At 47.3% G+C, this 16555-nt stretch overlaps 2 protein-coding genes across 3 annotated transcripts in view; one reads left to right on the top strand and one right to left on the bottom strand.

The window, feature by feature from the left end:
- Positions 1-816: 816 nt before the first annotated feature.
- Positions 817-16555, bottom strand: part of LOC119265368 — a 22572-nt gene continuing 6833 nt past the window's right edge. The window contains exon 2 of the mRNA XM_037545719.1: positions 817-1417. Within this exon, the coding sequence (XP_037401616.1) occupies positions 817-1417 (601 nt within the window). The remainder of the gene's footprint in view (positions 1418-16555) is intronic.
- The window catches only part of ptpra (protein tyrosine phosphatase receptor type A), a 52509-nt gene continuing 37233 nt past the window's right edge, over positions 1280-16555 (top strand). For both annotated transcript variants that reach the window (XM_037545656.1, XM_037545657.1), the window contains exon 1: positions 1280-1413. The gene's annotated coding sequence lies outside the window, so the exon portion shown is untranslated. The remainder of the gene's footprint in view (positions 1414-16555) is intronic.

Below are 16555 nucleotides of genomic sequence, written 5' to 3'. Positions count from 1 at the left end.
GTTTATATGCTATTTATTCACTCGTGAACACGAATAAAGGTGAATGCTATTAATAATTAAAATGATTCTCATTCATATCTTTCAGCTGGACACGCAGTCCTCTCTCTCTGAGTGAAGTCATTTAACAACCGCAGGTTTTTCAGTCTGAATTAAAGTATGAACGATTTTTTTCATATTCCACACAATATTTACTGCTGTCATTAGGTTTAAAATACTATTTGAATCGCGGGTGCCAGTGTGCCGTGAAGAAGCGAAGCCCGCTGTGGAGTAAAAATGCGTTTCAAATTCATTTTTTCATTTCAAATAAAAGTGTTCACCACCAGATGGCGCTGTGCGTTCTTCCCTACTGTCATTATGACTTTTGACCGCCAGATGGCGCGGTGCGTTCATCCCTACTGTCATTATGACTATTGACCGCCAGATGGCGCGGTGCGTTCATCCCTACTGTCATTATGACTATTGACCGCCAGATGGCGTTGTGCGTTCATCCCTACTGTCATTATGACTATTGACCATCTCATTTTCCCATTTACCTGTTGTCACCACCAGATGGCGGTGTTTCTTACGGCGCACCACCATTTGGCTGCGTCCCAAACCACTGACTACCACTTTACGCCTTCGAGCGCGCTGCTAACGGCGGCGCACTAATTTCGACAGTTGAAAGTAAAGCAGTCTGCGGTTGGCGACGCAGCCGTTATCATATGCCAACCGCTGAAATGTGCGGTTTATTTTTCCTATCGTTACTTCCAAAACAGCTCCACACTCAACAGCTGGCCCCAAAATAGTTCGCCGCCAGTGAAAGTCCCCTCATTAGTGCTAGTAAGCTTTGTGTTGTGGCTTTGGACGCAGCCTATGTGTCGTTATCAGCTGTTGCCGTTTATTTATCCGATTGTATTGGCCCGCTTTGAGTTTCCACCACCAGGTGGCGCTGTGGTGGTTATCCAAATTTTTTCCCGCTATCGGTTTTGACCACCAGATGGCGCCGCGCCACCGCGCCGATCCCGGTGGGCGGGGCTTCGTCCCGGGAATCCGGCGCTTCCCACCGCGGAGCCACAACATGGCGGAGTAGGAGAGGCGCCACCGCGCCCGGACAGCAGCGAACAAACCGCGGGATAAAGGGCCGCCCGGCGCGGCGGAGAGGACGGGAGCGCAGCCCAGGGACAGCAGGAGACGCGGGGGAGAAGGAAACAGGCGCCTTTGGGGAGCTCTTTGGACATGTAAAGCGGACAGGAGCCCCCGTTTGTAGCGCCACTCCGCTTCGGCCCCCCTCCCCGAACACAGGCTCGGAGCCCGGGGTGTGGAGTCAGGGGCGGCCGGGGGAGCCAGGAAAGCGGGAAAAAGCGAGAAAACCGAGCGCAGGGCGGCGCTTATCTCCACTAACAGGGCTTTGGAGTGCGCGGAAAGGGCGTCGAGGTGAGTCGGGCGCCGTTTCTAGCCGCTGAGTGTGTGAACTCGGCTGAAGACAAACTTCTGTGGAGGTGCGAGCCTCGCTTTTTTTTCCAAGCTAGCCAGTATTCCTTATCGCCCGGGGCGCGTTCTATTAGCAGCCTTGTTGCCTAGTTAGGGCCCCTCGCCGCGCTCCCTCCTTCGTTCTCACAGTACAGGAAAGGGGGAAACGAGTATGCAGGGGGGGTTTATGTAACACTCGAGCCACTCAGGCAGCCGTGCGCTGTCTTGTTGGGAAGGAGAGGAAGGCTGAAGAGGGGAAGAGGAGGAGGAGGAGAAGGAGGAGAGGAAGAAGGACCCGGCCTAGGGTTTACGGAGAGGCAGACGTGGTGTACAATGCAGATGGGAAACAATGGGAGTCCAGTGCGTTCGCGCTGCGCCAGGCGGAGTGGAAAGCGCCCTCACTGATCTGCGCTTTGTTGGCTGCGTGTTTGTGCGGGGTGGGAGTGCGGGGTGCGAGGGGGCGGGGCGGGCCGGTGGAGGGTGATGAGGGGAGGGGGCGCAGGGGGGCTTTGTGTTACACGCGTCCAGCCAGAAGGTCGAGCCCACTCCGACTAGACGACGAGCGGAGAACCGACCTGCACTGCTCTGCTTACGAAGACGGGCCTCCAGCAAAGGCAGTGGTTCTGTTTAGAACCATGAGTTCTGTATAGAACCGTTTTCATGCTTAAAAGGGTCCATGCGTGGGAAAATGGTTCTTCAGATCGATGGAGAACGTGTTGGTTCTGTAGTTCTGCTGTTGTTGTGATGCTACACTTGTGACCATAGAAGAACCTTTTTGGGCCCCATACAGAACCATTTCAAGAGGTTCTGCGTAGAATCGTATATATAACGTCTATTTTTGTCACCCCGAAGAACCGTGTAAGCAGTGTTCTCTATAGAACCGGTTTGAAAATTGTTCTGTGTAGAACAAAAAGGGTTCATCTGTGCTTACAAGCTTGGTGATGTAACAGGTAGAACCCTGTCTGGTTCTGTCCATCGACACATTCTCCATCAATCTGAAGAACTGTGTAAGCACGAAATTGTTCTGTGTAGAGCCTGGTTGAAAATGGTTCTGTGTAGGGTTCTCCTTGGGTCGCAAGCTTGACATTGTAATGATAAGAGAACGTTTTTTTTAGAGCCATTTTCAAAAAGCTTCCATGTAGAACCGTGTACAGCACACTATCTGAAGAACCGTTTCACCGTGCAAAGAACCACTTATGTTTGGGGTTGTTTTGTATAGAACCTGTTTAAAAATTGTTCTGTGGAGCACAAAGTTCTGCTGTTGTTACAAGCTTGATGTTGCAACAAGAGGAACCCTGTTTAGTGTTGGTGTATAGAACTTTTTGAAAAAGGTTCTATGTAGAACCATATACAACACACAATCAGTCTGAAGAACCAATTCACCATGCGAAGAACCATTTAAGTGTGGAGTACCCCTATAGAGAAATTCTTTGAAATTGATTGTGTAGCACAGAAAGGGTTCTTCTGTGGTTACGAGCTTGATATTATAACACCTAGAACTCTTTGGTGTTATATAGAACCATTATCTAGAACCATATACAGCAAATTCTCTATCAGCGTGAAGAACTGTTTCACCCCGCAAAGAACCGTTTAAGCGTGAAATTGCTCTACATAGAACCTTTTTGTGAATGGTTCGGTGAAGCACCAAAGAACGTTCTTTTATTAGTACAAGGTTGACATGGGAACGGTCAGAACTCTTTTTGGTGCTGCATAGGGCTGTGAAGAACCACATACATCACGTTCTCCATCAAGCTGTGGGACGATTTCATCATCTGAAGAACCACTTAAGCATGCAAATGGTTCTGTATAGAACTTGTTCGAAAACGATACTGTATAGCACCGGAGGGTTCTCATTTGGGTACAAGCTTGACATTGTGACAGTGAGAACTCTTTTTTTTGGTGCTATATAGAACCGTTTTCAAAGAGGTTCTGTGTAGATCTGTCTGTAAAGGATTCATCACTATGAAGAACGGTTTCACCAGGTGAAGAACCGTTTAAGCATGTTCAAAATTGTTCTATCTGTTTGACAACGGTTCTGTGTGGCAGCAAAAAGGGTTCCAAGTTACAAGTTTGACGTTGTAATGACATGAGAACCCTTTTTAGTGCCACATAGAACCATTTTCAAGAAGTTTCCACGTAGAACTGCATACAACACATTTTCTATCTGTCCAGAGAACCATTTCACCATCTGTAGAACCATATCACCAGGCCAAGAACCATTTAAACGTGTAATTGTCCTACATAGAACTTGGTTCTGTATAGCACCAAAGAGGGTTCTTCTGTGGTTGCAAGCTTGATATTATAACAAGAACCATGTTCTGTGCTGCATAGAACTGTTTTCAAAAAGGTTATCATAGAACCTGTTTGTAAATGGTTCTGTGTCCTCCTTTTGTTACAGGTTTGACATTGGAACCGTGAGAACTCTTTTTGGTGCTATGTAGAACTGTGTAGAACCGTATACAACATGTTTTTCCTGAAGCTGAAAAACTATTTCACTATACAAAGAACCATGTAAGCATGCAAGTGGTTCTATATAGAACCTGTTCCAAAACAGTTCTGCATAGCAGCGAAAAGGGTTCTGCTGTTGCGAGCTTGATGTTGCCAACTTTTTGGTGCGTAGAGCCATTTTCAAAAGGTTTCCGCGTGGAACCGTGTGCAACACACTGTGCATCTAAAGGACCATTTCACCATGCAAAGAACCATTAACGCGTGGGAGAACCCTGTTTAATATAGATATAGAACCGTTTTCAAACAGGTTCTGTCTAGAACCATACACATGTTCTCAGTTTGAAGAACCATTTCACTACGCGGAGAACCACTTAAGCATGAGCTTGTTCTGTATAGGACACACGGTTCTAAATAAAGCCATTGCGTTTCCTGAAGAACCCTTGAAGAACCCGGTGTTGTGGTTTGCCCCCGTTTGTGTGTGGAAGCCCCCCGACTGCAGAGGCCTGACGCTCTAATGGAGTCGCAGCTCTGAATATAAAACTTCATTCATTTTCAATGCGGCTTTGAGGAGAAACAGAGTGGAGCTCCTGACCGGCTGACTCGCCGCCGCGGAGCGACGTTCTCCTCCGTTTTTCACACCGAAAAGGTTCCGCTTTTCACCGTCCAGCCAAGAGAACGCTCCTCTTTCGGCTGACCGTCTGTGAACGAGGCCTGTGTAACGGTTTAAAGCGCGACTCCATAATTAAATGGGTCCAGTCAGAATTGCTCTCAGTGGTGGTGATAGGAACCAGACGTCCACCTCTAAAAGCTCCCTCACAGATGTTTGGAGATCGTTTATGGTCTTTTGGGTCCAGATTGGTTGGTTCACGGCGGAGGGGGGCACGCAGGCCGCTGTAAGGCAACGTAGTTCCTGAAAAAATAAATAAATTCCGACGCGTCGCCGACGCTTCGTCTAAAAACACGTGTGGGTTCACTGGTGGGTTGGGATGTGAAGTAAAGAGGGCGTGTTGTGGACCGTGTGACGTCCAGTTCCCATCACCTCCAGTGTAATCACTTCCTCTAGAAGAGCCGTCGACAGCCCCGGTGTGAAGAACAGCCTCTTTGTCCCGCTTCAACAAAAATCAAACCACCTTGGGAGCCGCAACGGTTCACGGCAGTTTGATTGACACAGGTTGTACCGTCTTGGCTGTAAATGTGCCTCAGGATGAGCTGAAGTTCTAGTATAGATTAAAAACAAAAACACAGACCCTGCTTTGAGCTTTGAGCTTTAGATCCAGCTGCTTTTTATTTTTACAGATGTTAAGTCAGAATCTCATTCGTCAGCTGCTTGTTCTCATCTTCCAGGTCCACCTTAAATTGTGTCTGAGGTGGTAGGTAATGTAACTGCTGCACCATTTAAGGTGGAATGAGATTTAAACGAGAAGCTGCTCTGCGGTTTTTTAGCGTTTTTCAGTTTCTCGTTGCAGGAAACCAGCTGGAGTGATCAACACCAGTAAGTCCGTTCGTCTCCGAATTATCGACGTTCGTCTTAAATCTCTCTCTTTGCCGTTTCGTAGCTACTAGCTAGGCGAGACTGTTGTCTGTGTTGCTATGGTGACCAACAGTCTGCGCTGCTCTTCAGGGTTAAAGGGTGAATCAGCAGTTCTACATTAACTCCAGCGTTTAAGACCATTTACTGTTAAACTGAGTTGAAGGATCAGCAGAGCTTTATTTTACTGTAGAGGAGGATTATTTCATTATTACCTACTGATCTGATTCAGCTGTGGAGCCACAACAGGGCAGTAAAAGTGCTGCATGTTGCCGACCCCCGGTCAAGAAGGGTTGGGGGGGGGGGCAGGCAAGAGCATTAATGGCATCTGTAATGGCAGTTTTCGACGTTAAAAACGCGCTGATGGAGCTGCTTACCTGAACGGCTGAGCTGCTTCTTGGTGGTCACTTACAGTTAATGTTAAGATTTAATGTTATTTAGTGAGTGGAAGGAACTGCCAGAGTCTTCGGCATAATGGTAGCCTTTATCCTCGATTTAGTCTTTAGCATAGCAGCCCACTAGTTGGGCTTGTTCGTCCACTAGCCCTTCCTGCAGTGCCCCTCCGTCAGTCAGCTGTATCACTCAGCAGTGGAGTCTCGCGGCTCGTTGTTTCAGCCAAGCCAGAAATATCACTGAAAGTCGCTAGCACTGACAGCGAGAACGGCGGTGATGTTTACTGAACTGACGCCGAGACGCAGCACGAGCGAACGCAGGTTTATCTGTTTACTGTTCACTTCTGTTTTTAACAGTATGGTACGATAAAAACTGAATTTATAGCATTAATACTGAATGCATACAGTAAATAGACAAAAACAAGTTTCCGAAGAATCGAATAAATACAATGAGTAAATGCCGTCTAGTCCAGCTGAGCGTGTTTTATTTGTGATGCAGAACAAAGATTTTACCAAAATTAAATATTTAAAAAATATATCAGGACTTAGATATAGGTGATACAGGTGAGTTAGATTAGATAGCGTTAGTATCCGCATCGGTACTCAGTATCGGCCGATACTAAAGGATCAGGTATGGGATCAGAAGGGAAAAGGTGGTATCGGTCTAATATCTAGAGGCCAGTGTGGGAAATGGAGCGGAAGTGGCGGACCCCAGTAAAGCGAAGCTGGAACGTACTTGTACGTGTGTTTGCACGTTAGGCTGAGCTGGAGGAGTGGAGAATATCATATTTTGTCGTTATGGTGATACATTACATCACAGAAGGCTTTTCTGTGCGTGTTTGGTTTGGGACACAGCCAGTGACTGCTCGTTCTACTTTGTGCCCTGATTTGATTTGTGTGGTCAACCATGTGACGCACCACTTTATGCGTATTGCATCTTTAATCACTCAGAGCGTGAATGTGGTCTGGCTGGTGAGTTGATGGCCCCAGGCGAAGCGGCGCAGGCAGGTTTAGAGTTAACGAGTGATTTCACACCCTCCACGGGCCGGTCAAGGGTGGGAGATATCTGATTGTGCGCCGAACCTGCTGGGTCATGTCCCCGGCTCGTTTCTGCCTCCTCCTCAGAGCTGCTTTGGCTCAGGTTAGTTTTAAATCGGGCAGGGAGCTGAAATGCTCTTACTAATTAACCTTCCTGACCCGCTTAGCGGCAAGATCCTCAGGGTCAAGGTCGTCTTAAAAGTGGAGCAGAGAGTTTACGCTTCATTCTGCTGTGATTGTCTTCTTACACATTCAGGAACCTCAGCTCAGATTTGGAGATCTAATAGCAGGTATTGTTATTGGGCTGAAAGCAGCTGGACAGTATTGAGATGTATGGATGAAGAGATATATTGCAGTGTCTGTGTTTACATGCAAAGATTTTTGCCAATCTGGTTGAATACATTCCGATTATAGATTAAGACAGAGGTGTTTCTTCTCACTCTACTCAATGATCTGATGGAAAACTCCATTTACATGCACACTACAAGTAATCCAATCGAAAATAACGTGCATGTTTGGAGTAGCGCTTAGAGTAAACGTTACCATGACGGCGACCTCACGTGAGTCCAGTCAGAGTGAGATGAGCAGCAGTGAGCAGTGCTTGTGGTTTTAATTGTTTTAAAATGATGTCAGACTCAGGGGAACGTCCCTCACATGTCCTTATTAGAGACGGCAGAGAGGAAGACGTCGCACTCTGAGACACAAGCTGGACGCCCTTCTTACTTGTATTAGTTGTAGTGAGTATGTAAACTAAGACTTTCCGTCAGATTGTTAGCGTGAGCAAAAAACTTTCTGCAGAGTCAATCACTACAGACCTCCAAACTTCATGTGGCCTCCAGATCAGCTCAAGAACAGCATAGAGAGCTTCATGTAATGGGTTTCCATGGCTGAGCAGCTGCATCCAAGCCTTAAACCAAGCTCCAAGCGCAATGCAAAGTGTGGAATGCAGTGGTGTAAAGCGCCGCCACTGGACTCTAGAGCAGTGGAGACGTGTTCTCTGGAGTGACCAATCACGTTTCTCTGTCTGGCAAACTGATGGACGAGTCTGGGTTTGGCGGTTGCCAGGAGAACGGTACTCATCTGACTGCACTGTGCTGAGTGTAAAGTTTGGTGGAGGGGGGATTATGGTGTGGGGTTGTTTTTCAGGAGTTGGGCTCAGACCCTTAGTTCCAATGAAAGGAACTCTTAAAGCTTCAGCACCAAGAGATTTTGGACAATTTGATGCTCCCAACTTTGTGGGAACAGTTTGGGGACGGCCCCTTCCTGTTCCAACAAGACTGCACACCAGTGCACAAAGCAGGTCTATAAAGACGTGGATGAGCCAGCTTGGTGTGGAAGAACTTGAGTGGCCTGCACAGAGTCCTGACCTCAACCCCATAGAACACCTTTGGGATGAATTAGAGCGGAGACTGTGAGCCAGGCCTTCTCGTCCAACATCAGTATCTGACCTCACAAATACACTTCTGGAAGAACGGTCAAAAATTCCCATAAACAAACTCCTAACCCTTGTGGAAAGCCTTCCCAGAAGAGCTGAAGCTGTATTAGCAGCAAAGGGTGGGCTGACATCATATTGAACCCTACGGATTAAGAATGGGATGTCAGTATATTGCGTTACATGGACAGTTGAAATATCCAGGCGCTCAGTCTTTTAAATCTCCCTATTTGCTTGATCTGAACACCTGGCTTCCTTTCTTTGCTACACATTCATTAAGACTTGAGCTCAGCCTGTGAGCTGCTGGGCTGACATTCGGTGTTTATGCTGGTTGAACTGCAGAGGAAATGAGTTTTGGTGATATGGCTGGCGTGGGATCGGGGTTGAGACTGTTTTTGTTGGGGTAGGAGAGTTGGAGCACGTTGTGTTGCAGTGCATGCTGGGGACTGTAGTGCAGCGCATTGTAAAACAGGCTAATACTGACACATTAAAACACTTATGCAGGCTGGATTGGATCGTGTGGAGGGCCTGATTTGGACCACAGGCCATGTGTTAAACACACAGGCGTACAACAGAAATAAATGGGGCGAACATTTCAAAACGATGGCAGTTTAAATGTTATTTCTGTTGCACGTCTGAACAGCTGAACGCATTCCACGCTTTTATGTGTTAGAGGGTCACTGAGAGTTTGTGTGGGAACTCACTGATCAGTGGCTCTGATAGGAAGAGAAGGAAAAATCTGAGCCAGGAGAAACGAAACTAACACGTTCGACTCCGGCCCTCGCTCTGATTCCGGCCCTCGCTCTGATTCCGGCCCCTCGCTCTGATTCCGGCCCCTCGCTCTGATTCCGGCCCCTCGCTCTGATTCCGGCCCCTCGCTCTGATTCCGGCCCTCGCTCTGATTCCGGCCCTCGCTCTGATTCCGGCTTTGCGCCCCTCAGATAAGCACACATTTCAGCATGTGCCGCTCAGTTAACTGCACTCATAAAGTTGATTGTTTACGGGTTCTTCAGTGAAGAAAATGGTTATTTATACAACTACGAACACTCAAAGGACCCTGTGCGTGATTAAAGTGTTCTTTGCGTCGTGGAAGGGTTCTTCAGACTGATGGAGAATATGCTGTATATGGTTCCATAGAGAACCTTTTTTTAACGGTAAAATAGCTTGTAACAATAGAACAACACTTTTTGGCCTTGTATTGTCACTTTCTTAACATGTTCATGCACGTTTTCTATCGGAAGAGAACCCTTCCCCTCGGGATAAAGAACTTTTATCTTTGAGTGTTCGTGGTTCTATAAAGAACCATTTTCTTCACTAGGAAACGCTTGACAAACCCTCTTTTTTTGAGTGTGGAGTCTGTGCCTCTGCCGTTTGGCAGTCGTGTATCCCAGCATGTTTTTTCTAAACATAAAAAATGTGAAATATTGTCTCATTTCCATTCCAGAAGAAGAGGTAAAGCAGCTCGGTTTGCTCTGCTGTCCTCGTTTAGCTGTTGAGGCTGTTGGAATAACAGTAGATCCTAGAAATTGAACATGTATATACAGAAAATAACAGACGCTGTTAGCTTTTGGTTGTTTGTTTGTTTGTTTGTTTGTTTGTTTGTTTTTTGTGCCGTGGTAAATGGAGCTGTTGTAATGCTGTATTTTGCCATTTGCTGAAATGAGAGGTTAGACAGTCCGTACGTGTGGCTCACTCAGATGGCAAATATTTTAATAATAACTTATTGCTTCTCGAATCGTCGTCATGCTCCCCAGCAGCTGTATCGAACGTCACGTTTTGTGTCGAACACCTGGTTGACCGCTCCAGATCCAGATGTCTATCCAGATACCGAACACACTTTTGGGTCTTTCTTACAGTCCATCACGAAACGTCAGGGAGAAAATCAGGTCAGCAGTTCAGTTCATTTGCGAACGTGATCAATTTCATTAGCTGTGAAGCACAAGAGCCTTAATGTACGGTGTTTGCTCTGAAATGAAGGCTATTAATAGTGAATTTAAGTCTCTACTCTTCTGGGAAGACTTCACAGTAGATGTTGGAACATTGCTGTGAGGGTTGATTGAGCATTAGTAAAGTCGGGTACTGATGTTGGATGTTCAGTTCTGGATCCTGAGTCATCCCATTGCTATTGGATGGAGCTCCACCACTCCAGAGAACACGGTTCTGCTCCACAGCCCAGTGCTGGGGGGCCTTATACCCCTGTGGCCCATGCTTGGCCCTGTGCAGCTGCTCCAGAGCATTCAGTTCTAGGTAACACGGGGGGTATCTGGACGTTTGGACGTGCCGAGTAGCTGTAAACTGGTGAGAGAGGACCGTTCTGACCTGGCCCACCCAGAAGTTGTAGAGACACGCTGGTCACCTCGCGCAAAAACATGTTTTGGAGCTTTAACTGTGTTTACACACCACATCAAACCCCTCTATTAAACAAAAAGCCTGGGACCTTTAAACATTGAGTGTAGGAATCTGGGTCCAAGCTCGAGGCCCTGGGCTGTGTCCAGAAGTGAAGCCTGATCGTCAGTAGGCCAGATGTGATTTCACACTCCGTGATCCAGTTTGATTGCTCTGGTCTAGCCTGTCTCGGCCCAGGATGCTTCGAGATTGGCTTGTCGTGTCTGCACCCGTCCCCCCTGGAAGCCATTAGGTTATGAAACGCACCTTTTAGTCCGGGAGGCAGAGCGGAGGGGGAGGTGCTCAGGGTGGTTTCCTTTCTGTGCCCCCGCGCTTGAACACACATGGCCAGGGCTGTTTGCGCTGGTGGAGGCTGTTTGTCTGTTTATGTATTTACATGTTTGCCTTACAGGAACAAAGACCGCTTCATTACGTAACCTGGAGCTGTGCTTTGTGTGCCGTCTGTGAGGCGGTCGGGCTTTAAAATGAGCAGTTTTGGCCTGTGGTGACAGGCATGTGTGAATTTGTTGCAGGTTGCCTCGGGTTTGTTGGGTAATTCTTTGCAGCCGTGCTGTGACGTAACGCGCTGGCAGGGCCTTTGGGCAGCGTAGGCCGACGGGTGGTTCCGGAATCAGGGATTGGCACGTTTGCATGTGGGATTTAGCAATGATTGTGTCATGTATCTGACCGCATGGACATGTGGTCATGTATTATTATGCGCCAGTTGGTGAGACCGAGTGCCTCTGAAGGGCTTTTTCTAATTATAGCCCCGAGCAATGTACTCCAACGTCGTTATTTCTAGTGTCCAGTCAGGCTCTTGGCGTCATTATGAATAATGCGGTCATGCTGGAACAGTGAAAACGATTGCAGCGTATCAGGTCTGAGATCAGCTGGCGGACTTGGTCTGGCCAGCCTCCGGAGTTAAAATACTTTGCTTCGTTTGAACCCCAGTGACCTCGCCCTGTTCTCGGCCTTCCTGTCTCGATTGGCAGCAGATATCTCCAGCGTCCGGCTCGTCTCATCTGCACGCCGGCCCGCAGAAGATGGGCGTCAGAAGCTCCTTCCTGAGAACGTCGTTATCCAGTTACAGATGTAGGGAGGATAAGCTGGTGGGCCCGCAGAGAACGGGTGGGGTCTTCCTCCTCCACGGTCACACTAGATGTTTGAATTTTCACGTCTCGACACGCAGCGCAGTCTCAGGTCTCGCAGATGAAATCCCCAGCAATATGCGGTGTATAAGAAGCTAAGACAGCTGCGCTGACTTGCTGCGTGAACATAGGTGAACACACCCTGTGCAGAGAACACGCATATAAAGATATACATGAAGTACCACGTTGTTAGCAGTTGCTTATTGTTCTGAGATTCTGTTTCACGTTCTAACTGATGCAGATGCAGGCAAAGTTTATTTAAATAGCGCTTTTTACAACAGCTGTTGTCACAAAGCAGCTTTTACAGAAAAATCCGGCTCCGAGCCCCCATGAATCGAGCAGAGGCGACAGTGGCAAGGAAATGCTCCATAAGAGTAGGAGGAAGAAACCTTGAGAGGAACCAAGACTCAGAAGGGGAACCCATCCTCCTCTGGTCGACACCGGATAGCGAATGTTATCCGTGTTATTATCTGTATTAACATTATAGTACGAAACGAGGAAAAACAGGTGGAGCAGTGGTTAATTAGATTAGCTTTTGCAGCAGCAGATGGTTCCATACACTATATTTCCAAAAGTATTCACTGCCCCATCCAAATCACTGACTTCAGGTGTTCCAGTCACTTCCATGGCCACAGGTGTATAAAGCCGAGCCCCTCGGCCTGCAGACTGCTTCTACAGACATTAGTGAAAGAATGGGTCACTCTCAGGAGCTCAGTGAATTCCAGTGTGGTACCGTGATCGGATGCCACCTGTGCAGCAAGTCCAGTCGTGAGATTTCCTCACTACTAAATATTCCACAGTCAACTGTCAGTGGGATTATAAAGTGGAAGAGATTGGGAACGACAGCAACTCAGCCACGAAGTGGTCGGCCACGTAAAATGACAGAGCGGTCAGCGGATGCTGAGGAGGTCGCGCCGCTTTACTCCACTGCATTCCACGCTTTGCATTGCGCTTGGTGATGTAAGGCTTGGATGCAGCTGCTCGGCCATGGAAACCCATTCCATGAAGCTCTCTACGCTGTTCTTGAGCTGATCTGAAGGCCACATGAAGTTTGGAGGTCTGTAGTGATTGACTCTGCAGAAAGTTGGTGACCTCTGCGCACTACGCCCCTCAGCATCCGCTGACCGCTCTGTCATTTTACGTGTTGCTGGTTTTGATGGCCGTCTGAATGCTTCTGGAAATATAGTGTAGCATTTTTACCAACCTGTCAATTTGCGCAGGGTTAATAAGGTCTGGGGTTGTTTTATGGTTTGTTAAGGAAGAACATGTAAAAGTAATCGACAGGTTTGTCTCTAATTATCTGCTTTGTTTTTGCTGCTTTTACAGTAAATATGTCAGTAGGTTGGTTGTTAGAATAGTTCTTATTAAACGTTGGAGGAATAGTTCAAATGATGTGACGGGATTGGTTGTGTGCGGTGTGAGCGGACTGAGGGTCGACCAATCACAGCCTCGGTTCCATCAGTGTGGAATCCTGTTGGCTCCCTCCAGATTCTCCTCACTGATGTATGAATGAAGGGTTGGCATGTGGGCTAGTGTCGGGCGGACGTGGAGCAGGAAGCGGAGAAGACTGTGTGTGTGTGTGTGTGTGGGGGAGTATAATCTGTGGTCTGTGTGCGCAGTGGGCAGCAGCAGTGACCACTCGCTAGCCCGGCCTGGACTGAGCGAGATGAAGAAGTGCATTGAGAGAATTCCCTCTTGCGCACTCCCTCGCTCTCCCTCGCTCTCCCTCGCTCTCCCTCGCTCTCCCTCTTTCTTTCAAGACACACACTTGGGTATTAATAAAATTTGAATGGGGCAGATACACAGTTGCCCATTATAACTCCCTTTCAGGGGCCCATCTTACCCACCCAGAGAGAGCAAGGCCAACTGTGCTCTCTCGGACTCCCACCCATGGAGGGCTGTAGCATCCCAGGGATCGAAGTCATGATCTCGTGATGACAGGACCACTCGGGAGCCCCACTCAACACTTTTAGCTGATCTAAGACGAGGCTGGTTATTGGCATCAGCGTAATGCAGTATACAGTACTGTGCGCACAAGACCGCCCTTAGTTTATTTACCTTTATTTACCTGCTTAACAGTTACAGATCTTTTTTTCGTGCTCCTTGTTGTTTTCATTCTTTTCGGAAGACTTGCTTTCAGTTTTTCAAAAAACGCTGCAGGGATGTTTTTCCACACCTCCAAAGTTCAGTCTCAGAAATTTGTTGGATTTTCTACTTCTTACAGTCCAGGGAACCTCAGCTACAAATACAGACTCCATGAAACTTTGCTGCACATCTCGGTTGCCAGTTTTGGCGTTCAAGTGCAAATGTCCTTCTTTTATTTTCTCAGTGAGGGCTTCCTGGCAGCCACACACCTTTTCAGACTCTTAGCAGTTACACATCCTGAGAAAATGCTGAACAACCAAAACTGTCGTTATAATCTGAAATGTCTGTAAACATAAACAGTATTAAGGTTGTGCACATGAGGTCCAGTTCATAATGCTGCTGCTATTACGTTTTCCGCTCACGCTGTTTGTTTTAATATCACTGACCCCGCCCACAAAATAAGCGATACAAAACAGTGCGATAAACAATACAAAACGACTACAATAATACAGAGTCTAAATATTATTTTAAAAACTACGTTAGTCACATCATTCTGCTGCCTTAAAAATGACATTTTGTTTATTTTTATTCTTTCCTGGCTTCGTAACACTTTAAATTTGGGTCAGTAGGTGGAGCAACCCACTCAGACTTCACCTCTTTTTTTGCTCCGCATGAAAACATCTGCATAAATTATAAATATGTTAATGAGGTGCTGGTAGGCTGGCACTTGATTTCACGCACCGAAGCTCATTCATCATTTCCGCTCAAAACTCAAGCTCGTTTCCATATCGTGCAAAAGGTTCAGGAATCAAATGCAGAGTAGTTTGTGTTATTAATGACTTTTTTTTTTTTTTTTTTTACGCAACTAAGATGAACAAGGGCCAATGTTCGTACCTGTTCTTAGCACTGTCCACTTATGATGGGATCACCCAGAATGTTATGCTGGGATTCAACTACACGACTTTTACCCCGGTTTTAGCCCCAATTCTCTGTCTGGCTGAGTCTGAGCTGGTCGGCTTGAGTTTGCAGGTGTTTGGGTCAGTCAGAGTGGACAGCGACAGAGTCGAGTTGTGTTTGAGGGGCACAGACTCAGATTTCTTTCCTCCTGATCGCGTTTCAGACCAGTTGGAATTCATCAAACGTCTTTTTTTTTTTCCCAACCAGACCCGAGTCGACCGTAATCTAAACTGATCAGCGACTCAATCTGAACAGATTCCTGCAACAACCAATGAAAATGGAGAGCAATAAAAGAAAATACAGCCAGCAAACAAAGAAAAAGGGTGAAAAGTCTCTCACGTGTGGAGTGAAGTGTTTCAGTGAGCCGAGTTGAAGAACCAATCGAGTTTATGAACATTTAAACATGTTTATCTGCTGCTTCTTTACTGCATCAGTGCAAACGGCAGAGAAAACAGCAGTGAGACGCTTCACGTTTGTTTATTTGCGTTTCCTATTAACGGGACGGCGTGTGAGGTTGCGTGAGGTCCGTTTGGTTCTGCCGCAGTTGAAAAGGTGAGTAGTGTGGGTCCCCAATATTTCAGTCGCCCCAAAAAAATCTGCCAAAGCCAGTCGTACAGTTTGAGACGCCCAGTCTTTTTATGACCTTTTCAGACTTTAAAAGTCGTCTAGGGACCCCAAGACTTTAATGCCAAGTTTGAAAGGAGGGGAAAAATAATCAAATTTTTCTGTGTCTGTTTTTCTCTGCGTTGTATTGAATGGTGATGTTACGTATCATGAACTCGCTTCCCCCAGTTCCAGCATGTGAGTGAATCCTCCTCATGACTCCGCGGTTATTAGACTCACTGGAAAAAAGTGACTCACTTGTGTTCAGCAGAATCGGCCCCAGTGCTGCTATCTGCGCAGGCCACGCGGTCGCCAAGACACCGAGGCTGGTTCCTCTGGGACGTTTGGTTTGTACCAGCCCTGATCTCAGGTCAGCGTTTTTTATTTGCGTGTGGGGTCAGTTCTGCTGGGGCGCCTCATCAGCAGAGCTGTTTCCAGAAGGATCCGCGGCGAACAATGCACCTGTTGAAGGGCAGGCAGGTTCATGATTGAGCCTGAATAGTTGTTGTATTGTGCATTGTGTCGTGTGAGAGAGGAACCAGAGAGGAACATGGCAGTCCTGTGACTGCGAGCTGATTTCACCCTGATTAGGTTTTGGCTCCAGGCGAGGAGAGAAGGATGTGTGTGTGTGTGTGTGTGTGTGTGTGTGTGTGTGTGTGTGTGTGTGTGAGAGCGAGAGCGAAACTGTTGGTGTGAATGTGGTGTGTGTGTGTGTGTGTGTGTGTGTGTGTGTGTTTGTGTGTTTTGAAGGCCACGCTCTTCTGGTATGTGTTAAGGCATCGGTTCTCATCAGGGCTACTGGCCGCCGCTGAAGTCAGTGACGAACTCTGATCCGCTGTAGCCGCTTTGATAGCGTCCAGTATACGATACGCTGCCAGATCGTGGCGTGGTCACGTGAAATTTCATTGCGGTAAAAAGATTTGTTGTGAGATTTGTGGGTATTTCCTCGCTGGCTGTTTAATTTCCTGTGTTCTGTAGGCTCTAAAGGGCAGACGCTGCTAAAGCTTTACTGTTGGCTGGTCTGAATTTCTGCTCAATACACCAAAAGGTCTCTTTCCATTCACGTGAATCACAAGCAGTTCAGTGAGCG

This window comes from Pygocentrus nattereri, chromosome 16, assembly GCF_015220715.1.
Source record: "Pygocentrus nattereri isolate fPygNat1 chromosome 16, fPygNat1.pri, whole genome shotgun sequence".
Classification (NCBI taxonomy): domain Eukaryota; kingdom Metazoa; phylum Chordata; class Actinopteri; order Characiformes; family Serrasalmidae; genus Pygocentrus; species Pygocentrus nattereri.
The sequence above is the reverse complement of the archived record's forward strand: the minus strand, read 5'-3'. Positions and strand labels throughout refer to the sequence as shown.